The 26,387-nt window shown below is 32.5% G+C and overlaps 1 protein-coding gene across 1 annotated transcript in view; it reads right to left on the bottom strand.

Annotated features, from left to right (window-relative positions):
* Positions 1-26,387, bottom strand: part of C11H14orf39 (chromosome 11 C14orf39 homolog) — a 50,805-nt gene that overhangs the window by 6,234 nt on the left and 18,184 nt on the right. Inside the window, exons 5-17 of the mRNA XM_007120888.2 lie at positions 21,683-21,870; positions 21,548-21,590; positions 19,731-19,851; positions 18,694-18,785; positions 17,114-17,247; positions 16,253-16,329; positions 11,966-12,051; positions 11,817-11,875; positions 8,906-8,967; positions 7,687-7,859; positions 6,284-6,289; positions 5,854-5,992; positions 1,942-1,996 (exon numbers count right to left, since the gene is read on the bottom strand). Coding sequence (XP_007120950.2) covers positions 1,942-1,996; positions 5,854-5,992; positions 6,284-6,289; positions 7,687-7,859; positions 8,906-8,967; positions 11,817-11,875; positions 11,966-12,051; positions 16,253-16,329; positions 17,114-17,247; positions 18,694-18,785; positions 19,731-19,851; positions 21,548-21,590; positions 21,683-21,870 — 1,235 coding nt within the window. The remainder of the gene's footprint in view (positions 1-1,941; positions 1,997-5,853; positions 5,993-6,283; positions 6,290-7,686; positions 7,860-8,905; positions 8,968-11,816; positions 11,876-11,965; positions 12,052-16,252; positions 16,330-17,113; positions 17,248-18,693; positions 18,786-19,730; positions 19,852-21,547; positions 21,591-21,682; positions 21,871-26,387) is intronic.

Below are 26,387 nucleotides of genomic sequence, written 5' to 3' on the forward strand. Positions count from 1 at the left end.
ATTGCTGGATTCGTTCTGGTCTTGTGGCATTTAATAACCATTTATGACAATTCCAAAATTTATGTCTCACCCCAATGAATTCCAGATTCATATATAAAATTTCCTACTTACTTTCACTCAGATATCTAATATAGGCTTTTCAGTGATAACACTTATAAAATTAAACGCCTGTCAATCTCAAATTAACTTCTACAGCCTTCTATATTTCAAAAGATGTTAATTCCATTCTAAAATTATTCAGGTCAAATAACTGGCATCATCCTTCTTTCTCTTAATCCTTACATCCAGTCCATAAGCAGATCCTTACAACTCTACCTTGAGAAAACTTAATAACCAATATCTGACCTCTTCTCACCACTTCCACTGACATCATCTGCACCATTGTCAGTTCTCACCTGTACTATTTCAATAGTTCCCTAATCAATCTCCCTGATCTCCCCCACGTTTCCATATGGTCTGTTCTCTGTATAGGAGCCAAACAATTCTTTTAAAACCTGTCAGATTATTTCAGTCCTTGCTGAAAACTCTCCAATAGCTTCCCATCTCAAACAGAAAAAAAAACACCCCAAAGTCCTTAAATGGTCTAAGTGTCCCCTACGGTTTGCTCTCCCTCCAACTTCTCTGATTTAATTTCTTACCAGTTTTTCCTTCCTTATTTGATTCCAATCACATCAATTAAGTTGCTGTTCAATGAACATGCTGAGCACACTCCCATCTCATGGCCTTTGAACAATCTGCCTAGAACAGTTATCCCAGTAGCTTGTACCTGCACCTCCTTCAGGTCTCTGCTCAAATGCTGCCTTTTAGTGATGCCTTCTCTGATTCCCTTGGAACACAGCAACTATCTTCCCAATCCAAATACTCCCTATTCCCCTTACTCTGCTTTAGTTTTCTTCATAATATTTATCCCCACAAGCGAGTAGAGTTAACATCAGGCCTGTGCTGATCCAGGCCCACCCAGAAGAATGACCTTGGAGTCTGACTCCTCACAGCACTGTTTTCTTAGAAAATAAGAATTAAGGTAAATGTATAATGATGTGTTTGACTAGTCTACTGTGTGGTACTACACCTGAATTAGAGGACCTGTGACTTGGTATATAGTCCTTCCTAGCTCTCAGGTGGGAAACCAAGGATGCAGCTTTTGTGTGTCAAGGTGATTTACCTGCACCATGCTTTTTGTCCATAGCAGCTTTACATATCCCATGTAGACGAGATAGCAAAAGAAAGCTTATTATTTGGGTTGCCGGTGGGCCTCTCAATAAGATAAAGATGCTGTACATGGTGTTATCTCCTATCCTGTATCTTTCTATAAAGTTAAGTAAATCTAAGACTAAAAATTGTGACAGTGAGTCTGACTGCCAATTCAAATCCATATCAACTGTTTTTTAATGCATTACCTTACATATAATCATTGTCTATTTTGTTTCTCCCACTAGAACATAAACCCTATGGGAACTTGCATTCTTGTCCACTATTCTATCACCAGAGCCAGAAGCAGTACCTGATATAAAATATACTATATATACATACATTTATTTTTATATGTTGAATAAATGAACTAATCAACAGATAAATGAAGAAAGAAGGTCCAATAAAAAGTAAGCCCCAGGGAGACAAGAAGAAATCCAAAAACTCCAGAAGGGAGATGGGAATAGTCAACAATATCAAATGCTGCAAAGTGACTGAATATGATAATAAATATAAAATACTCATAATGTTTGATAATTAGTTAAGTCATTAGTAATATTGGGAAAAGCAAGTTTTGGTAGAGTAGTGAGAGAAGAAACTAAATTGCTAAAAAATAATAATAATAGCAAATGGTGCAGAAGTAACAGCTATTTTTAAAGAATAAACTGAGTACCTAAGAAAATCAGAGACAAACTAAACACAAACAGTGAGAGTTAACATGATTTTATATATAGCAAACTTCAAATCACTTACCAGTTTCTTGTTGTGATGAGAGATTTAAATTTCCTGCAGAATAATGTTCATTAAACTGAAAAATAATTTCCATTAAATATTACTCATGAAATCAGTAGAACAGGAGGTATAGCATTTATATTAGACTCTAAAGCCTAGTTCTTCTAATAAGCATAATTAGAGTAGACAAAATTGCAACATTCTATATAGCACATTACTATAATTTAAAAGAGATCTATCTTTAAAACTATCATTGACATATTAAAATAAGGTTTATTGATTTGACTCTGGCAATAGATAAAATATTAATAGGCTATATATATATATTATACCAAGGATACTTCCTACTTTGGAATATTAATATAACCTAAAATTCTAATTAACTTTGTTTTATTCTGAAGGCCTTTTACAAATCAGGTTGTTGTTACTGCTTTCCTGACTATAAAAATAATACAAAGTATTACAGCTTCATGTCAGTTCAAATAAAGTTTTGCTGCCAAAAGAGTCCATTTTCTCTGTAAAACAGGGTTTTCAAAAAATGGGATCATGAAACATAGTTTTCTGTCCTCTTTTTTTTCCTCTTAACATTGCATTATGAGCATTTTTCCACAAAACTATTCTTCCAAAACCTTATTCTTTTTATGGCATTTTAATATTCCTCTAATATGGACATCATTCTTTTGTTTAAAACATTTAGGTTGTTTCTATTTTTTTCTAATATAAATCACACTTGAATATATACTATTATGCACAGATTTATACTTCTTTGACAATTAATAAGGAAAGCTGTTTTTCCCAGAGATTTTATAAGGCACTTGAATTTCTTTTTCGGTGAATTATCTATTCACCAAATAGACTCTGTCCATATCTCTATTGAGGCAGTAATTTTCTTGCTGGTACATATAAGCTCCTTATATAATAAAGATCTTAACTGTTTGTCACATTATTGCAAATATTTTATATCACATTATCATTTTGCCTTTAAATTTTTTTAACATATAAAATTTTGTATGTAACCAAACCAAAACCCTCTTTATTTTCTTTTGGCTCTTCTTCCACTGTTTTTATGCTTAGAGAATACTTCCTTCTCTTAAGATCTGGTAAATATTCACCTATATTTCTTCTGAAATATTTTATGGTTAACATTTTAAAATTTAATGCATCTATAATATCTATTGGTGTACAGTGTAAGACAAATGCATAATTTATCCCCACTAATTTGTGGTCCTATCTATATCGCATTCTAAATTCTGTTGTTTCAAGACATTTCCCATGCCATTGATCAATCAATCAATCCTTGTACCTTTACCACACTATTTTGATTGCTCTAGGTTTATAGGATATTTTAATATGTAAAAGTGAAGTTCCCCCTTATCAGTCTTCTATTTCATAATATTCTCTTATTATTAAAATCAGTAGGAGCCATAATAATATCCTCTCTTTCATTCCTAATATAGGTAAATCTTATCTTTTTCTTTGTCAATCTAGTAAGTTTATAAATTTTGTCAATTTTTTTCAAACAACCAACTCTGGCTTTGCTAATTTTCTCTATTGTTTGTTTTCTATTTCATTGACTTCTTATTTTTCATAGTTTTTCATTCTACTTACTTTGGGTTTACTTTCTTCTTTTTTTAGCTTTTCAAAGTGGAACTTTAGGTCACTGATTACAGACCTTTCTTCTTTTCTATTAATTTAATTATTTAAATGGTTAATTAAATTATTTAAAGTTATTTTGCTCTGGTTTTGGCAGCAACTTACAATTTCTGATATGCTGAATTTTCATAACCATTCATTTCAAAATCGTTTCTAATTTCTTCTTTGATCCATGGCCTAAATATTTAGGACTTTCCTAATATCTTATTGATTTCTAATTTAATTCCCTTATGATCAGATAACATATTCCATATAATTTCTATCCTTTTAAATTTATTAGGAGCCATTTAATGGCCCAGAATATGGTCTATCTTGGTGAATGTACCATCAGTGCTTAAAAAGAATAAATATGCTGCAGTTGTTGGATGTGGTATTCTATAAATGTCTGTTAGGTCAAGGGGGTCGATGGGGTTGTTCAGATTTTATATAAGATCTTTCTTGATTGTGTTGCCTAATTCTATCAATTGCTGAGAAAGGGGTATTAAAAATCTCCAACTAAGTTTGTGTTTTTGTCTATTTCTCCCTTTAATCCTGTCAATTTTTGCTTCTACATACACATGTAGTTGAAAAGACCAACTACCTACCAGAAAATTTTTTCACACTGAGAATATATGAAGTTTGTTTAGAATTACAAAGCCAAATTAATTTTTTAACTGCCTTTAACTGCAATTTAAATCATTGCTATCCTGAGATTCTGTTTTATGAACAGATGTCAATTTGAGCCACCTGAAGTTGAAAACATAAAGATAATGGGGGAACGTTGTTATGTTATCAATACTCAGAATCTTTTAAAAAATTGCCTCTGCAAGTGGTATTGGGAAAGTTGGAGAGCTACATGTAAATCAACGAAGTTAGAACACACCTTCATGCGATACACAAAAATAAACTCAAAATGGCTTAAAGACAAATATAAAACAAAACACCATAAAACTCCTAGAAGAGAACATAGGCAAAACATTCTCTGACATAAATCATACCAATGTTTTCTTAGGTCAGTCTCCCAATGCAATAGAAATAAAAGCAAAAATAACAAATAGAATCTAATCAAACTTACAAGCTTTTGCACAGCAAAAGAAACCTTAAACAAAACGAAAAGACAACCTACAGACTGTGAGAAAATATTTGCAAATGATGTGACCGACAGGGCTTAATTTCCAAAACATACAAACAGCTCATGCAACTCAACAACAACAACAAAACAAACAACCCAATCAGAAAATGGGCAGAAGAATTAAACAGACATTTCTCCAAAGAAGACATGCAGATGGCCAATAGGCACACGAAAAGATGCTTAATATTGCTAATTATTAGAGAAATGCAAATCAAAAGTACAATGAGATACCACCTCACACCAGTCAGAGTGGCCATAATTAAAAAGTTTACAAATAACAAATGATGGAGAGGCTGTGGAGAAAAGGGAACCCTCCTACACTGTTGGTAGGAATGTAAATTGGTGCAGCCACAATGGAAAACAGTATGGAGGTTCCTCAAAAAACTAAAAATAGAGTTGTCATACGATCCAGCAATCCCAGTCCTGGACATATATCCAGACAAAATTATAATTCTAAAAAATACATACACCCCTGTGTTCACAGCAGCACTACTTATAATAGCCAAGACGTAGAAACAACCTAAATGTCTATCGACAGATGAATGGATAAAGAAGATGTGGCATATATATATATACAATGGAATATTACTCAGTCATTAAAAAGAATGAAATGATGCCATGTTGCAGCAACATGGATGAACCTAGAAATTATCATACTCAGTGAAGTAAGTCAGAAAGAGAAATACGAATACCATATGCTATCACTTACATGTGGAATCTAAAATATGACACAAGTCAACGTATCTACAAAACAAAAACAGACTCACAGATATAGAGAACGGATTTGTGGTTGCCAAGGAGGGGGGAGGGCAGGGAAGGATTGGGAGTCTAGGATTAGCAAAGGCAGACTTTGTATATAGGATGGATAAACAACAAGTTCTGACTGTACAGCACAGGGAACTATATTCAATATCCTGTGGCAAATGATAATGGAAAAGAATATGAAAAAGAATATATATATATATATATAACTGACTCACTTTGCTGTACAGCAGAAATGAACACAACATTGTGAATCAACTATACATCAATAAAATTTTTTTAAAAAATAAAATAAATTGCCTCTGTTCTGTACTGTGCTCCAAGGAAGTTTAGTATTAAAGAATTAAACTTTTTGAGGTTTCAGTGTACAATTTTTTTAGAAATAAAACTTTAGCTTCTTATATTACCTGATGTGATGAGATTTCTGAATCAAATACAGAAGAATCAAATAAATTCAATCCAGGAGATCTAGAAGTATAACTCATAAAAAAAGAAAATCCAGGGGATTCCTTTTGTGTTTGACATTCAGTAGCTGTATTTCTATTTCTGATACAGAGAAATAAGAAATCATCAAAATGTTAAATACATATTATTAAATATTGCAGACTGGTAAGCACCATAGGCAATGGCATAGAGGTAAGAATTAGCATAGCAGGAAAAGGGAGGAAGTAGTTATTGAAGTGACAAACCTATGGAGAAAAAAACAAACCTATGGTTTTGGGTGGAGAATAATATTAACTAAAGTAGAATAATCAATTATGAAATGATAATAAAGAATTCCTACTAAGAATATACTGTCAGGCTCTATGCTGTGTATTTTCATCATCATTAATTTACTTATTCCTCACAATACCCCTATGAGATAGCTACCATTATTAACACCTCCATTTCAGAGAAGAGGATTTTGAAGCATAGGAAGATTAAATGATTTGCTCAAAAGAATGTAAGTGCCAGAGCTGGGATTTGAATGTAGCAACAAAGATTCAAAGTCTAAGCTCTTTAGCCTGATGCTATACTGCCCCCAAGATCTTGAAAGCAGTCACAAAATTTTAGTCTTAATGAGAAGCCAGCCATGACAGACTGTTTCATAAGGGAGTTAAGTTATAAAATGATTTGGGAAAAATAATTAGACTAGACAGTATATAACACGTGGTTAAAAGTATGAATTCTGGAGGCAGAACTGCCTGGGTTTAAATCTCAACTCTGTCACCGACGAGTTGTATCACCTGTGATTCTGTTTCCTCATCTATAAAATAAGGATAATAATGTACTTACATCTCATAAAGCCGTTGTCAATATGAAAGAAGCAATATTTATTAAATGCTTACACATAGCGCTATTAAGTGCGTGTTAAATAATAGAAGTCTGAAGATACTTCTGTAACTCTCTCCATGACCATTAATGAGTCACTTTACAGATTGGTTTTCTCATCCATAAAGAGAGGTTTTAGTATACTATTGCCACATCCTTTTACAGTTCTCAGATTTGATGATGAGTTCTACTTTGAACATGCTGTGTTTGAGTCAACAGCCTGACATTCCTATATAAAAATCTTAGTAGAAATTTAAAAAACAGAGTAGAACACAGGTGAGAGATTCCTGATGAAGTGAAATCTGTTTGACATATATTTTAGAAGAATCTCAGGGTTCAGACTTAAGAAAAGATTGAACTAAACAGAGAGCTTGAATGCAGCACTATTTTCTTGGCTGTAAACTACAAATCTGTATTTTCCAAAGTTAAATGATGATGTTACAGATATTTATGCCTACCAAGGTTACTTAAAAGAATGGTAACTCTTGTTTTAGACACTATAACACTAAGGAAAAATGACTGCTGGAACATTATTCAATGATGTCCACAACATACCAAATGTGATAGTAACTTTTTAGCTTGACATTTAAAATTTTTCCATACATTTTTTATTCTTCTGAAAATCTTAAATCTTATACTATTGAACTTGATAAGTACTCAGAATCTAGTCCACCTTCAGCTAAATGTTTCAGGGAAAATGGGGAAGAGGATCTATGAAACGAGATGGCAGAATGTTTATAACTGTTCCAACAAAGTGATAGGTACATGAGAGTTCATTATACTACTCTCTCTCTCCTTTGTATATTTGAAATATTCCATAATAAAAACTTTTAAAAGTTACAGGTATTAGGCATTTTACTATTCCTATCAATTACTTACATTACTCAATATGTAGATCCTTTCATTATAATCACTAATTAAAATCTTACATTTCAAATGAGGGGGTTTTAGGTAATTTCTCCACAGAGTCAGATGTTCTCACAGCTTCAGGAGTCCTTAAAAATAAAGGAATTTCAGGAGTTCGTGGAAAAATCTCAGCCCTTTCTTCTACTTCATCACTATTACTTTCTATTGGCTTCCCCAAATGTTCAGCATATGTAACCTGCAAATTCAAAGTAACAGAAAACTATAATAATGAATGTTATTTCATTAATAAACTCACATATGTAAAAATATGAAGTTAAAAACATCATATTAATATATGATGTTATCATTTCATAGACAAAATAAGTAAAATAAGAATAATTGGTGAAAGTGATACCAAAATATATCTGTTCAAAAAACAGGAAAATAATTATTTTTAATTTTCCAATTTTTCTTTTCTTCCCAGCTCTATCTCACCTACCCTTACCTGAAAAAGTAACTCATAACCAGGACATACTCAGATTGATGAAGAAAAATGGTTCGGAATGATTTTTCTTTTGAAATTTCCACATCATGCTCTGGGTCAAGATTTGTATATGATATCCCCTTGAAAGAGCAATCTTGCTCTCACTGGTTATGTTCGTTGCACTTTTTGCCCTAATAAATTCATTATACTACTTTCCCTGCAAAGATTGAGAACTTGAATACTAATTTTCCTTTATACCATTTTGTAGGCTAGGAATATGATTTCTCAAATGTTTGTTACCAAATCCCATTATGGAAACAGTCTGGGTCCCTCCAGCAAAAAAATGAAAATGTGCTTTTTACCTGTATTTCTTTACAGCAGAATACTACTCTTGTTTGTCTTGCCTTATCCCTTAGTAGCTACGGTACATTGCCTACACCTATCATCGCTAAAGCTTTCCACTATTAAAAAATATTTTGAAGATACTTTTGTGGCAGCCTGGGCAAATAATTCAATCTTACCAAACAAAATTGTTTTCTTCAGTTATGATTTAGTTGTTGTGGTATCAATTATATATAGTCAATTATTAATGACAATTTTTTGTGTAAATTTTCATGTAAACGTTTTGTGGCTTCATTTTTAAATCTATAACTCCTCCAAGGGATAGAATCTGTAACATCACAGCAACTTGATTACCAAACTAATAAGATCTAGACCTCACATAATCTTCATTATACCAAATTGAAATTAAAATGGAAACAGAATATTTTAAATTGTAATATTTTACTTAGAAATTAGAAACCAAACATTTGACTTACTTGTGAAGTACATTTTGATTCTCTCAATTGTTTTACTGTCCCTTTATCTCCACACTCAGCATCTGTTTGTTATATGAGAAAAAAATATTTTTTGTTTGTAATTTAATTGTAAATAAAACATATTAGCCAAACCATATGAAATTGCCAATATTTAACTATTCTGGGTCTATAAAAATGGAAATTTTAGATAGTTCAACCCAATACGTAAAGATAAGAGAATAAAACCTATATGAACAGTTTAACGAACAAAATTATAAAGAGAACACTCCATGTAACCACCACCTAGGTAAAGAAATAGAACATTATGAGTTCTCCATAAGGCCCCATATTCCACATATCTTCCTCCTCATCGGTAAACACTATCCTGACTTCTGAAATAATCAATACCCTGATTTGCTTTATACAGTTTTATCACCTAAGCAATATAGGGTTTTTTTTCCTGTTTTAAAATGTTATATGATGAAATAATAATACATTTGTCGTGCTTTTTTTTTGTTTAGTATACACTTATGAGATTCGTATGTATTGTTGCATATAGACATAGTTTGCTTCCTTTTACGGATGTAAAGTATTCCATTGTACAAACACAACACAATATATCTATCTATCCATTCTACTGCAAATGGACATTTGGGATGTTTCTGCTTTTAGACTATTACAAACAATGTTGTTAACATTCTTCTACATATATACTTGTATATATGTACTTGTATTTCTCTAGGTATATACCTAGGAGTGGAATTACAAAATATAGGGTAGTGTATCTTTCATTTTACCAGATGTTAAACTATTTTCCAAACTTTACTTTTGAAATTATTCACCGATTTTTGTTGTGGCAGCTAGCCATCCTGAGCTACCCTAGGAAATCATTTGATTTCACCAAAATTACTAGTTCCAATTATAATTTAGTTATATGACAATATATTTCATTTATAAATGACAGTCCCTACCAATAGTTATGAGAGTTCTAACTGTCCTACATTCTCATCAACATCTAGTATTGTCAGACTTTCTGAATTTTTGCTCATCTGATGGGTGTGTAATATCTCATTGTGGGTTTATTTTTCAGTTTCCTGATTTGTTGAACATCTTTTCATGTTTATCTGCCACAAAAGTTTCTCTATTTGAAGTGCCTATTCATTTATTTGGCAGATATTTCTAATTGGGTTGTCCGTATTTTTATTCTTGGTTTGTAGAAGTTTTTTATACATTTTTGGAAACTAGTCCTTTGACAGTTTTATGTATTGGAAATATATTCTCTTGCCTCCCATTCTTTTCATAGTGTCTTTTGATGAACAGAAATTCTTAATTTTAATATAGCCAAATTTATCAATTTTTCTTTTATGATTGGGCTTTTTAATTCATTTTAAGAAATTCTTTCCTATCTTGAATAAATGTTTCCCTATTTGGTCATCTGAATGCTTTATAGTTTTGTCTCTTGAGTTCAGTTTTGTCTCTTGATTGGGCTTTTTAATTCTTTTTAAGAAATACTTTCCTATCTTGAATAAATGTTTCCCTATTTGGTCATCTGAATGCTTTATAGTTTTTTCTCTTGAGTTCAGTCACACTACTATTTTCACCACATATTAACTTCTTCAAAAGATAGGGTTGGAGATTGTTGAAGAGAGTCTTTTCTTCTTCCAAGATAATTATATGCCTTCTTGGGTGTGAAGTCTCACCATACATGCTCAATGGCAGCTAGGACTATGCCAGATACATGCATTTCCCCATATATCTGTATTAGGGGATATATTGTTCCTAGAGATTATCCGTTCCTCCCTTGTCTAACACTCTGTCAGCTTAGCATATATAGAGGATTATAAACAGGTGAAATACATCACCTGGGCAGATAAGATATAATTCTCTTTTCCAGAAGAAAGCAAGAAGAATATCCATCTGCATTAAATAAGCATATTGTCTTGGTTGAATCCTATATTGAGAGTGTGAGGAATAGACTCATAGTATATTATATGACCATTCTGAATGTGCATATATTTGCAAAATTTTATACTGCCAGAATGAGCCATTTTTAAAATTTCAAAATAAGTCAGTAATCCACATGCTACAGACAAGAAGAGGTAAAGACTTTTATATAGCCTAATGAATGGAATAATTACTATTCATTATTGGGCTACCAAAAAAATATATATATATACATATATATCTATGTGTCTCTATGATATATTATAGACTTTATATATACATACATGTATACATACACATATATACATAGAGAGACAGAGAATGAGTCTCTGTCTCTCAGGGTGCATCAAAGTTCCAATAGCTAGTTGATTCTAGGATAATAAACTCAAACATATATATCTGTGACCTTTCTATGATTTTATTCAAAGAAAATAATCCAAGATAATAAAATATTTATATAAAAGAATACAGTAGCATTATTTATAACAGCAAAAAACCTGGAAATAACAAAATATTCACTGTGAGAGAATGGCTAAATAAATTACAGTATACCAATGCAAAGACCTATTATAAGTCATCACAAATAAAATCTATTTAATGGCATGGAAAAATATCCTCAACAGTACATCAAGTGGAAAGAAAAGGATACAAAATAATATACATAGTATGCTTCAAATTTGGAGGACTAAACTAAAAGAACAAAACACAGATATGCATAGAAAAAATATAAGAATATACAACAGTATTATGTAGTGTCAGTTATATCTGGGTGGTCGTATTTTTGTTTCTTTTATATTTTTCTCCATTTTCCAAATTTTTTACAATAAAATGTATTTGTTTTATATTTAAGAAAAATGTATTTAAAAACCAGGCATGCATGGTCAGTTAACCAGAGATGCAACCAATACAAATAATTTATTTGACTAGTATAAAAACCTGATATAACTTGTTACTCCCATTTCTTAGGAAAAATATAAACAGTAAATACCTGTATCTTCCTTTTCCAACCATTGATTGCAATTTGATTGTTTCTGTGGAGTTAACAACCTAAAATACAATAAACAAAATTTTTATATTATTTACTGAGCAAATAAATTATTTCAGAAATTAAAGCATTTTCTTATTTTTAAAGGTTACCTGAACTGCATAAAATTTTGTGAACTTCTGAAAGCCGTAACATGTGAACACTTTGAATGGTTATTCACAGCAGAGTCATTCAATACCTGAACAAAAGAAATTAAGCATTAGAATTGACTACACAAAACAGTAAAATGTTTTGCTTGCCATGGATACTCAGGGCTCTCCAAGAACACTGTCACCTTCCTCATCCTCACTGTTATTATCAACATCAACAACAACTACAAACAAAACATTAAATTAAATGAAACAACTACATACAAAACATTAAGTCAAACACTGGGAAACAAAAAAGGTTTAACTTTCAAGGAATTTGATGTTTTTGACAAGTATAATAAGTATGCCTGATAGTATTTTTCATTTAAGGTATACTTTAAAATTTTTCTTCCTTATTCATGATTAATCAAGTGAATCTTACCATTTTCTCAACTAATAACCTGACGTCTGTGTCTCTCCATCCCCTATAATCTCCAAAATTGACCATAGGAAAGGAAAACAGTAGGTTAAAAGATTAGAGCCTGAAACTTTCTTTTTAAAATATGTATGATATGTATGACAAAGCTAATATTTCATTTTTAACTTTAATTAAATTTTATTTAATACTAATATTTAAATCGCTACTTTACTAATGTTTGTATTGTCTGTTTCAAGTCTTTCATTCTCCCTGAGTCACTCATTTTGAAGAGTCACTGATTTTTCTTATTTGACCTGAAATTAAAATACCTTTAATAGGAAAGTTTATCCATTTATATTTGTTATAACAGTCACTGGTCTTAATTCTGTCATCTTATGTGCCTTTAGATCATAAGAAAAAGACCTTGTCCCTCAAAGAACACTTGGCCCTTAAAGAACAAGTGTTGTTACAGTTTTTATGTATGTTTTAAACAATATACATGTTTGTATATTCCTCCTGGTACAAGTATTTGTACAAGTATTTCAAGTAATTGTTTAGAGTAGGTGCCAAGAAATGAAATTGCTGAGTATGTGCGTTTTTATTTTTAATGAGTACTGTGAACCAGTCCTCTAAAGCAGTTGTCCCAAATTATACTCCCACTGTTGTTAACTTCACTAGACACTTTCAAATGTTTTAATGTCTGCAAATCTGACAGGAGAAACCAGGTATCTCATTGGTTTAATTTGCATTTCCCTGTTCTCCTAAGGTCAGGCATCTTGTTATGTTTAGTGACCCTTAGTCTTTCCTTTTATGTAAGCTGACTTATCTTTTGACCATTTTTATAGTTTTTTAAATTAATTTTTAAGAATTATTATGTATTTCGTTGTATATTATACATTCCAGATACCAATTCCCCAAGTGACAATTCTGTCACTCTTTTAACTCTGTTAGTGTCTTTCACCATACAAAAGCTTATTTTGATATACTCCATTGATCAATTTGTCTTTTATTGTACCACACTGTTATAATAACTGCATTTTGATAATGTTTAAAAATGTTTGGGGATGATGAAAATGTTCTGAATTTAGACAGTAATGATGGTTACACTATCTTGTGAACATACTAAAAACCACTGAATTGTACACTTTAAAACAATCAATTTTTTTTTTTTTTTTTTTTTTTTTTTGTGTGTGTGTGGTATGCGGGCCTCCCTCTGCTGTGGCCTCTCCCGTTGCGGAGCACAGGCTCCGGACGCGCAGGCCCAGCGGCCATGGCTCACGGGCCCAGCCGCTCCGCGGCATGTGGGATCCTCCCAGACCGGGGCGCGAACCCGGTTCCCCTGCATCGGCAGGCGGACGCGCAACCACCGCGCCACCAGGGAAGCCCCTAAAACAATCAATTTTATATGTGAATTATATCTCAGTAACGAAAGTTTAAATATAAACATTTTAATATCTGGTAGTAAGAGTCTCCCTAACATTCTTTTAAAAATCTTTATTTAAAATCATTTATTTGGGCTTCCCTGGTGGCTCAGTGGTTGAGGGTCCCGCCTGCCGATGCAGGGGACATGGGTTCGTGCCCCGGTCCGGGAGGATCCCACATGCCACAGAGCGGCTGGGCCCGTGAGCCATGGCCGCTGAGCCTGTGCGTCCGGAGCCTGTGCTCCACAACGGGAGAGGTCACAACAGTGAGAGGCCCGCGTACCGCAAAAAAAAAAAAAAAAAAAAAAAAAAAAGAAATCATTTATTAATCTATTAATGTAGTAAATCATATTGTTAGATTTTTTTAAATACTAAACAATCATTGTATTCTTTGGGAAAACCAAGGTTAGTCATAATATATTACTCTTTCCATGTTACATTGCAAAATTTGGTTTGCTAGTTTAGGATTTTTACATCTATGTTCATTCTTGAGACTTACATACCATAATTTTTCTTTTCTTTCACTATCCTTGTCCTTGCTATCTAATGGATTATTCATTTATAATTTGTTGGATAGTTTCTGACTCTTTTTATACTATGGAATTGTTTGTATAAAAAGATTATTTAATCCAATGGTTCTCAACTGGGGGCAATTTTGCCTCTTAGGAGACATTTGACAATGTCTGGAGATATTTTTGATTGTCATAATTTGGGGATGAGGTGCTACTGGACTCTAGTGGGTCACAAGATGACCCCACAACGAAGAATTATCTGACCCAAAATGTCAACAGTGACACTATTGAGAAACTGATCTAATCCTTAAAGGTTTGGTAGAATTCACCTGAAAAATTGAGTCTGGCATGTTCTGAAGGGCATGTGTGGTGGAGGGAAAAGGGAGGGAAATAAGGGAGAAAAGAGGGAAATAGATATTTATATACATTTCAGTTTCACTTACATCAGTTTCTTCTAGGTTATTAATCTATTCATGTTTTCCTTTTTCAGTTTATTTAGCAATTTATATTGTGCTAAAAAACTGTCCATCTTACCTAAATTTTCAAATTTATGGGTATACAGTTTTATAGTATCCTTTTAGGACTTAGAAAAGATGTCTTACATAAGTGTAGAGATATGCACTTTTCCCCCCCTTTATTCTTTTCTTTTGCTGGGGCGGATATTCTCTTTTTTCTCTACACTTGCTGAAACTTACTAGCTTTTGGCTATATTAATTAACCCAACTTTTAAATTTCATTAATTTCTACTTTCTTTGCATTTATTATTTTATTTCTGTATTTTGAGTAAAGCTTTTCATACTTTGAGTGCAACTTTTCATACTTAAAGTTCAGCTAATTTTAATCTTTCTTATTTTCTAGTACATTTGTTTTCAAATATAAATGTCTCTCTGAGGACCAATTGACTACATTTCACAGGTTTGGGTTTATAGTATTCTTTTAAATAGTTTTTAAATTCTATTTTGATTTCTTCTATAACCCAAAAGTAATTTCAAAGTATGTGAATTTCTTTTTTCTCAGCCAAATAGTTTTTTGAGGAGAGGGCTATCTTTTTGTTTAACTTGTATTTTTTTATGCTGTGGTTAGTGAAGATAGCAGCTTTTTAGAATTGGTTGAGATATCCTTTTTGTTCTAGTAAACAGTCAATTTTCGTGAATACTGCAAACAAAATTTAACTGAATTCTGTGTATGTTGGGTACAAAGTTTGCTAACTGTGCTACTTAGATCCTCTACATCCTTACTTATTTTTCATCTATTTGATTCGTTCTTATGTCAGAAACTGCCAGTTTTCTATCCTATCCAAAATCTACATTTCCTCTGTGTTCTGATTTTAAAAGCAAACAAACAAAAAAGCCCATCATATTTCTCAACCTTTCTGCAGATAGAAGTAGCCATGTTGCAAAGTTCCGGCCAATGAAACATTAACATAAATTGTTTAAGGAGCTTCCATAAAAGATCCCTAAAATGAGGCTGACTCAACTAGCCTTTCTCCCCTTCTTCTTTCCTGCCTAGAAGGAAGACATGATGGCAAGTTGTAATGGTTAGCTTCTGACCATGAAATAACCTTGAGGTGAAAGCTTAGCATTAAGGATAGCAGGGAAAGAAAACACCCATGTAGCTTGAGAAATGATGACATTGTGGAGATGGTGCCACAATTTCCCTCTTTAATACAATTCCTTTAGAAGTGTCTTACTGTTTTTGGTCTACTGGGTAGAGATTGGTATTTTCAAATATCTTTTATTTTTAGAAGTAAGGGAGAAGGCTACAGTATATGCTCAGGCTGCCACATTGAAACTCTTTTAAGTCTTTTAGATCCTGAGATTGTACTAATGGTTACTTTAATATATTTATAACACACACATACACACACACAAACACAAACACACACGTCCTAAATGCAATACATTCACTATCTCATTTAAAGAAAGCATTTAATTTGTACTATTAAAAAAGAAATACCTACCTGAGTATCACTTTCTTTTTGTCTGAAGTCAATATTGGCAAGTTTTGACTGCTTCACAGAACTTTCTTCTTTTTTATCTAGGTTATTAAATGGTACAACTTCAAATCAATTTCAGAAATAGAATCAAATAGCATGCCCAATATTTAATCTAACCTTGTAATTTAAAAAAATCAAGTTACATTAATATTTAATTTAAATTAAAATAAAGAATTATGAGTCACTACATATTCTTAATTCCTCAATATATAATAGCTATTACAATAACCATGAATGTAAAATGAAAAACAGTTGACAAAAATAAACTAATTAAATTAAATTTTAAAAAACAGCTGACAAAACTACATCTTTATAATGGGACTACATCTTTATAATGGGGAACCAAAGAACAAAGAGTGGTGATATTAATGACTGGGGGACTAAAACAGCCAATGCAGTTAAGCTAATACAATGTAGTTAATCTATCCATTGAATGAAACATTCAAATATCTCAGTGACTAAGTCATAAATGTCATTATCACAAGTCTGCCACCCACTTTAATCATACATACTGATAATACAACCTCTCAAATGAAATATATATAATTATTCATCCTCCCCTGACAGCTGGAAACCAGACTGAAACACTTTTTAAAGAAATATCGTATGAGTGATTTCTTTCTCAAAGAGAAAAATGTTATGTTTAGAAGGCACAACTTGTTTGCTCTCAGAAAAAATCAAAGTGGCACTTTACTGAGTCTATAGCTCTCCAGTATTGTTTGCTCTTTCTTACACCAAATGATAACTAAAGTTGGTCCTTTCTATTTCTTCTTTTATGTGTTTTCAAAGAAAACTAAGTTTTTGAATAATAAACAGATACTGTACCTTTAACTCTTGGTTCTGAAGGATGCATCTTTATTGGTTTGACTAATTTCTGAGATTCATATGGAAGAAATAATTGACTGTTTTGAGGGGTTTTATTCAACATAAGTACATGCTGTTCATCATTTTCAAAAATTCTAAAGGGTGAATTATAAATATTAGCTAAGTAAAAAATTAACATATTTTAAAGCTAGAAGAGATATTTAGATATTATATAGTTAAAACTCCTCAATTTGTAGATAATGAAAAGAAGTTCCAGAGGATTTAACAAATCTGCCCAATATTATTAAATTACTTACTAAGTGTCCCAACTAAAACACACTTTTCCTAATTAAGTCCAGTGCTCTTCTCAATGTACCACACTCTCATTTTTAAAACATAATCATTTTAAAAGACTTTCTAAACCTGTGAAAAACATTTTAAACCAAAACTGTATTTGCAAATAGCATGCTTTAGATTTTGAAGTACTACTTCAAACTTTAAAAAGGTTTATTCAGAAAAAAATCAACTAGCATGAACACAGACATCATTAAAGCAATATTACAATCATAAATGGATCTGTTAAGTATTTTACTGGAAGAATAATTTCATTGAATTTTTCCTAAATTAGAGAAATAATTTATATTATTGATAGTTAAATAATAATTTAAATACTGGTATTATTTGATAATAACTCAAAATATAAGTAAAAATAACTAAATAGTTATATGTTTCTCTCAACAGAGAATTTTTATATTAAAAAGTTATCAATAAAGTGAAATTCTGTACATTTACTTATTTTTCTAATCAATTTCATTATAAAATTAAAGACACATTACCATGGATGTGAGACATGGGAGCGGGGAAATCAATAAAAATAACAGATCCAAAGAAATAGGATAAGGGAAATTAACTTGGGAGAAGAGTGTGTTGAAAAATCAGATTAAGAGCAATATAGCCTGAGAAGAGGAATTTAAGATTTTAAAAGGGTATAGGCAGAAAGAGAAAAAGTAGAAAGTTTATCAAAAACAGCAACAGTAATACACCTATTTTTCTGTCACACAATAACAGACAAAATCAATCTTTTCTTTTTTAGTGCCTCCACCACTGATGTCTATTTTATCACCATTAGGATGAAAGACAAGCAAACATACGATGCCACAGATTCAGTAACATTTTGATTCATCTTCACTCTCTGTGGCAAAGGAGGACTGGTCAAGCTGGTGACAGGATGATAAAAAGGCAAATACATTCCTGTTCCCATCATTTTTCCTCTTGTTTTACTCCTTCTGGTGACCCATAATGGAAAACTGGATGAAATATACAACTGACAGGTTACAGAACAGCAAATGGGCTGCTGCTACCCTATTTCTCTCTACACATTATCCTTTACCTTACTAAATAATAAGCAAATTTGAATATTAGTCCATAATATTTAAAGGTATAAATTAATATTTTTCATAGGAAATGAATAGAAAACAGCCTGCACAATAAATGTTTATAGATACTATGTAAATATTAGTGGCTTGGGCTAGAATATGTAATCAAATTTTAAATGCAGAATATCTGTTCACATAAAATCCCATTTTAAAGTTTACTTATACCTTTCTTTCGATTCCTTTCTCTTTTCTATATTTTTATTTTTTTCTTCCAGAGTTTCTGAAAGATTCTTCATTTCATAAAGTCTTGAAATCTGCTAAAAGGAAAAATGATAAAGCAAAACAAAATAATTACCTGCAAAGCATTAAGGAACATATGGTTTATCCTAACTAATGAATATTATTTTTTCTACATAATCACAAGACATATTTTTGGTAGTATTAGCAATCTTTTAGTGAAAAGAGTCAAAATTAACAATAAATCATACTCCTTTTATTTTTTTCTTACAACTCCATTAGCAAACCTATTAGATTTCAATGAACTTTCATCTTCTTTTTTAAAAAGGACAGTGAGAAGCAAAGTAAACATTGATTCCCTACATAGAGATGTAGTTACCATATATTTTAAACAAAGTGGCATCCACTTTCTTCTCATTACTAAAATGATATTAATACTACTTGGAACCTCATGCCTATGAATGATAAATACACCATCTTTACACAGTTTTCAGAAAATTTAGAAAATCAGCTATTCAACTTTTTTTCAAAACTTGGAAGTGACTTTGATGGGTTCTCATACCCATCAATGAAAGCCACATTTCAATACAATACTAAAAATGTATTCATGAAAATATCATGCACCACCAATCTTAAAGGCTAAACTAGCTTTATAAAGATTATAGTCATAAATTTTCTAGATTAAGTCTTTTAAATTATTTACTGCCTTGTTCTCTTTTTTGACAGCACTGTTGTAAGCTCTGCTAATGCCTTTAAATACCTATTATTAAGCTCCATCTTGTTCCTTCCTATCTTCTTTCCTTAGCACCCAAAGAAAGTTAAACTACTCCCCAAAACTCAGAGCTGAATACACTCAATACCTAAAACACATTTTGGCTTCAATGGTAATCTGAGGCAAATAAATTATTATAAGCTTTTCTCCATATCAAGGCTCTTTAGAAACAGCTCTTCTTAGACGTTCGTCTAACACACCATTACACTTATACATTAACACATATATTAGAAACATATAACAAAATTAATACCTGGTTTAAATAATTAATTTCTATTTCCACATCATCAACTTCTTTCTTCAATTCACATGATCTTTTGGAAAATTTGTTGGCATGTTTAAGAGTATCTTGTGTTTTACATCTCAAATTAACCCTTTTATGTTAAGGAACTATGTCATACAAGTAACTTTCACACTTACATACACTATATTAAAAATAATTAGTATTATGTAACATTATTTGTATATGTATCATATATTAATAACAGTATCTGAAAACAGCTGTAAGACTAGTACAAACATTTGGCAAACTGACAAATACAATGTATTGTTCGTCTGTTATATATTTAGCTTAAAAATAACATTTCTTCAAAAATATGTGTCAGGATTTTTTATTTCAGTTAAATATTTTCACAGGGTGGTTTTTTACTTTTGGTTTTTACCCAACTTTATCATGTCATTTGGCATGATGAACGTAATCAATTCAGGTCCAAACTTAACGTCTTGTGTTTCTATAATTTATTTGTTCCAAAGTCAACATTAAAAATCCACTCAATTTTCCTTTTCTTGCTCTTTAAGGTCCATCAGTGCATCCTGCAGAACTCAAAAGAGAGCTGCATCTTCTATTTGAACTTTCTGCTTGAACTGGATTTATACCCAATTTCAAGTAGAGAATTTCTCAGCTGTGAACAGACACCCTGCATGGTTATTAGCTACTACCATTTCCTAAGTTACTCTACAATCCATTTAGGAGAATTTAAAAATGAATATAACAGTGTTAATGAATAAGAATTCCAGAGAAAATCTTTATCAGACCTTTCCTATTTCGCTAAAACTTATGATTTATATGCTAGCACATGAAATTTCAGATGAACATTATTTATAATGCTATGCTGTTATCAAAAGTATCAATTTAAAATTTCAGATATAGACATTTAAATCCTAATTTTCAATTCTCTCTACCTCCATCACCTCTTCATGTTTGTCATGTAATCTTATGTCTCATCCATTTCTACATCCAACTCCCTAAACCCTTGCTGTGCCTTATGCATCTACCAACCTCTGCCTCTTCCTATTGAGAAGTTAAAACACAGATGGGCAGCAAATGAACAACTAAGTACAGAATAAGCTAAAACCCAAACATGGAGAGAGCAAGCAGCAAAGGAGTTAAAAGGATGATTTGGGATGAAGTAGAATGAAGCAAGGTAGAATGCAGGGATAAAGAAGACTTTGTACAAACAGTGGAGTTATAATCTGATAGGAAAGCATATGAAGGATTGTGGAGGTTGGAAGAGGATTAAAGTTCCAAGTTCATCATCAGGGAAGATCTCCTTGACAAACAGATGAGACTTAGACCAATTAAGAATTACTTAAGCATCTAATACAATGCCACTGTATTACTTGTTTACATGTCTGTTTCCTCTGCTAAACTGTGAGCTCCTTCTAAGAAAGCTCCGTATCTTCTTGAGTATTGCCTGGCACAAAGTAGGTACCCAATGAATTGTGACTCACCTCCTTACCAACTTCCATCTTAACAAGTAATAATCAATTGATTTAATTGGAACTCTTTGGTAAGACAGAGCAAGGTGATTTTTCATTGGTTTGGTTGATAAGATATGCCACTTAAAGACAGATACATATACCACTTATTGGCATTAAAATTTCTTGCTTCTGATGACATGCACATGTATGAAAACTAATCCCAGATGATCTTTAAAGTAATCTCTAAATTTTTTAATTAAACGAAATACCAAATCAATGTGATTCTCACAGGGAAATGCAATAACAATTAAAATACAGAAATAATACTTATCCAATAAAAATTCTAAGTAGAAATACTACTGTGGATACATATGTAATGTCCAATTGGTAAGTGATGGAAAGGGAGCAGGCACTGAAAAACAAAGTCATATTTTAGACTAATTTATTATATTTTTATTATAAAGATAATGTTATTAAAACAGTATGTAACAAAACCATTAATACCTAAAAATTCCATAAAAATAGTTTCATTCATTTTTAGTTGTTCAGTACATGCCAACACTCTGTTTTGAATTTCTTCATGTTCTCTTTTCTTCTCATAATACTCATGTGAAAGAGGTGTTTCTGAGTATTTTTGTTGGTATTGCTTTAAAACATCTTTATACTGACATATATAACTGTGGTACATTTTTCTGTTAAAATTAAAAGAAATGATGTCAATATAACAAAAGTATATCTAAAATCACTTGTTAAAGTCTACTAAATTAAGCATAACAGACAAGTTAAAAATCTACTTATTCTTGCTTCCCTCAATAATGTCTGTCCTTCCAACTTTTCTTAACTCTATTACACTTTTCAATTCTCTACTCTTTTTCTTCACTACCTGAGTTACTCACTCCTTAATCATCTTCAATTAAACTTCCACTTCCACCAGTTTAATGAAACTACCCTTCCCAAGGTTATCAATGATCTAATTTGTCCACCTTAGTGATCGCTTTTCACTTTTCATTCTAAATGACACTGCAGAACCTGATTCTTTTGATGACTTCTTGAATCTCTATCCTCCCTGAGTTCTGAATCTCTGTTCTACCCAGGTCAGCTACCTCTATAACTATGCTATTAAATCTCCTTCAGCTTTCTAAGCTAAAGTTATCATGTTCTAGGTGATAGAACTTTGGGTTCACAATCATTCTTGTATACTCCAGAACTATTTTATAAGAAAATTTCAGCACTGTTTGGAGGAACTCCTTCAAGTACAACTAAGGTAGAGGTGCATGGTCATCTATTTCGGAACCAGTCTTGAATGTGATGGTCAATTCTTGCAAAAGGATATTAACTCTTGCTTCTCATTTGAACTTTCCTTGATCTACAATAGGGGTCAATTACTATGATCTATGGGTCAAATCTAATCTGCCATAGATTAAAATTGTTCTTAGCTCACAGGCTGTTTTTGTACAGCCTATGAGCTAAGGACAATTTTTACATTTTTAAATGATTAAAAAATCAAAAGAATAATAATGTTTCATGACATATTAAAATTATATGAAAATCAAACTGTAATGTCCATAAATAAAGTTTTATTAGAACACAGTCAATCACTTACATACTGCCTAAAGTTGCTCTTGTACCACAGTATCAGACTTGAGTAGCTGTGACAAAGACTGTCTATTCCCACAAAGCCTGGAACATTTACTATATGGCCCTTTACAAAAAAAGTTTGTCAGTCCTCATCTACAACACTGAACATGTTCAATCCAGGTTCATTGCAAAAAACATATTCTTGGGAGGAAAAAAAGATGGCAGAGTAGAGGGACGTGCAGCTCACCTCCTCCACAAACACATCAAAACTACACCTACAAGTGGAACAATTCTCACAGAATACCTACTGAAAGCTTGCAGAAGATCTCATACAATCAAAGCTACAAGAAAAATTCCCATGTAACCACTGCTCTTGCAGAAGGGCTGAAATCTGAGCCAATTACCTGCACTTCCCCTTTGGCATGGGGGTGAGGCTTGGGCAGGTTCTTGTGCAGGCAGATTTGCGAGCACACATGCATGCCTAAAGGACCTCTGAGCTCATTATGAGCACTTCCGCAGTGGATGTGGCCCCTTGAGGGCAGCGCCAACAACAGATTTCTTTGTGGGTGTACACACCAAGCGGCAGGTGGCATCACAGAGTTGCATGTCCCAGTGGACAGCTCCTGGGGAAGAACACGCAGTGGCTCCTTTCTCAGAGGGAGTGCTCCCAGTCCCACCTACCTCACATCACAGCTTAGAACCAGATCTGGGGGCTTCTATTCCAACAACTGGGGAGCAGACCCTGACCCTGATAGGGCTGTGACAACCACCAGAGCAAAGAGGAGGCCCCACCCAACATGCAGTGCAGGCTCTGGTCACCACAACACCAAACACATCTCCTATCAAGGGGACAAGGGCCAGCACAAACTGAGGAAAGTGTTGGCAAGCATCCATACCACAAACAGCCCTCGCACTGAAAATACTGCACTCACACAGTCTACACAAGGGTCACTCCCACATAAAAACAGACCTTCAAGACCACAGTAGATAACTGTTTCTCCAAAATTCATAGAGTTGGAGAAATATAAGTAAAATGAAAAAAGCAGAGGAACTACTCTGAATTAAAAGAACCAGAGAAATTCCCTGAAAGAACAATGAAATAGACCTCTACAATCTACCAGACCCTGAGTTCAAAACGGAGGTAATAAAAATGCTGAAGGAACTAAGAAAGACTATCAATAGAAATGCAGATCACTGTAACAAGGAATTAGAAACTATAAAAAGAAGCCAATCGAAATTAGACAACTCAATTGCCAAAATGAAAACTGAGCAAAAGGCATAAATAGTAAACTAAATAATGCAGAATAAGAAGTGATCTGGAAGACAGAATAACTGAAATCACCCAAGCAGAACAGCAGACAGAAAGATAAATGAAAAAAAGAAAGAAACATATGAGATCTATGGGATAATAAAAGCAAGCCAATCTATGCATAATAGGAATCCCAGGAAAAAAAAGAAAAGAAAGGGGGATCAAAAATGTTTTCAAAGAAATTATGGCTGAAAACTTCCCAAACCTAAAGAAGGAAACAGCAGTCCAGGTACAGGAAGCACAGAGGTTCCCAAACAAGATGAACCCAAACAGACCAAATCCAAGACATACCGTAATTAAAATGGCAAAAGTGAAAGATAAAGAGAGGATTCTAAAGGCAGCAAGAGAAAAAACAAAGAGTCAGTTACATGGGAACCCCCATAAAGCTACCAGCTAATTTCTCTAAAGAAACTTTACAGGCCATAAAGGAGGGGCAAGATATATCCAAAGTCCTGAAAAACAAAAGCCTGCAACCTAGGATACTCTACACGGCCAGACTGTCATTTAGAATAGAAGGAGAGATAAACAATTTCTCAGACAAGCAAAAACTAAAAGAAGACAGCAATACTAAATCTATCCTAAAAGAAATATTGAGAGATCTTCTCTAAATAGAAAAGAAGCAGGAATCAATAAAAAAGGTAAACTCACAGTAGGAAAGGTAAATATATAAAAGGATTGAATATCATTTAAATAAGCCAGTACATAGATTAAAAAACAATCAAAAAAATTCTGTGAAAGCAATTATAAATACAATGAACAGCAAAAAGATAAACATGAAGATGTAAAATAGAACATCAAAATCACAAAATGCTGGGGAGGGGAGTAAGAAAATGCAGATCTTTTAGAATGTGTTTGAGCTTATATGACTATGAATCTAAAGGAAGTAGATACAGTCATGAGATAACATACTTTAAAACCAGGGTAATCACAAATCAAAAACATAAAATAGATTCACAAAAACCAAAAAGAAAGGAACTCAAGCATAATACAAACCACAAACGGAAAAAAAGAAAGGAGGAGAAAGGAACAAAGATGTGCAAAATGAACTGGAAAACAAGGTTTAAAATGGCAATAAATACATATTATCAATAATTATGTTATATATAAATGGACTAAATGCACCAATCAAATACACAGAGTGGCAGGTTAGATAATAAAACAAGAATCTAAAATATGCTGCCTACAAGAGACCCACTTCAGGGAGAAAGACACATATAGATTGAAAAGTGAGGGGATGGAAAAAGATATTTCATGCAAAAGGAAATGACAAGAAAGTGGGGTTAGCAATACTCACATGAGACAAAACAGACTTTAAAACGAAGGCCACAAAGAAAGACAATGAAGGTCAACATATAATAAGATGATCAATACAAGAGGATATCACACTCATTAACACATATGCACCCAATATAGGAGGACCAAAATACATAAAACAAATACCAAGAGACAAAAAGGGAGAAATTGATGGGAATACAACAATAGTAGGAGCGTTTAACACCCTACTGACATCAATGGACAGATCTTCCAGACAGAAAACCAATAAGGCAACAGAGATCCTAAATGACACAATAGAACAGTTAGACTTAATTCATATCTACAGGACACTACATCCAAAAAAAACAGAACACACATTCTTTTCAAGAGCACATGGTACATTCCCTAGGATAGACCACATGCTAGGACACAAAACAAGCCTCAACAAATTTAAGAGGACAGAAATTATTTCAAGCAACTTTTCTGAGTGCAATGGTATGAAAACTAGATATCAACCACAGAAAGAGAAAGGAGAAAAAAAATGATTACATGGAGACTAAACAACATGCCACTAAAAAACCAATGGGTCAGTGATGAAATCAAAGAGAAAATTTAAAAATACCTCAAAACAAACGACAATGAAAACACAACCATACAAAATCTATGGGATGCAGAAAAAGCAGTTCTAAGAGAGAAGTTCATAGCAATACTGGCCTTCTTCCAAAAACAAGAAAAATCTTAAATAAACAACCTAACCTACCATCTAAAAGAATTAGAAAAAGAAAAACAAACAAAACCTAAATTCAGCAGAAGGAAGGAAATAATAAAGATCAGAGAGGAAATAAATAAATGGAGATTTAAAAAATACAAAAAAATCAATAAAACCAAGAGATAGTTGAAAGGATAAATGAAATTGATAAGCCTCTAGCCAAGCTCACCAAGAAGAAAAGAGACAGGATACAAAAAAATGAAATAAGAAACGGAAGAGGAGAAATAACAACCGATATTGTTACAGGGAAGAACAAATCTGACTACATGTTGGATATGTTTCTCTTACTTTAATCTTTG

This window comes from Physeter macrocephalus, chromosome 11 (assembly GCF_002837175.3).
Source record: "Physeter macrocephalus isolate SW-GA chromosome 11, ASM283717v5, whole genome shotgun sequence".
Taxonomy (NCBI): Eukaryota; Metazoa; Chordata; class Mammalia; order Artiodactyla; family Physeteridae; genus Physeter; species Physeter macrocephalus.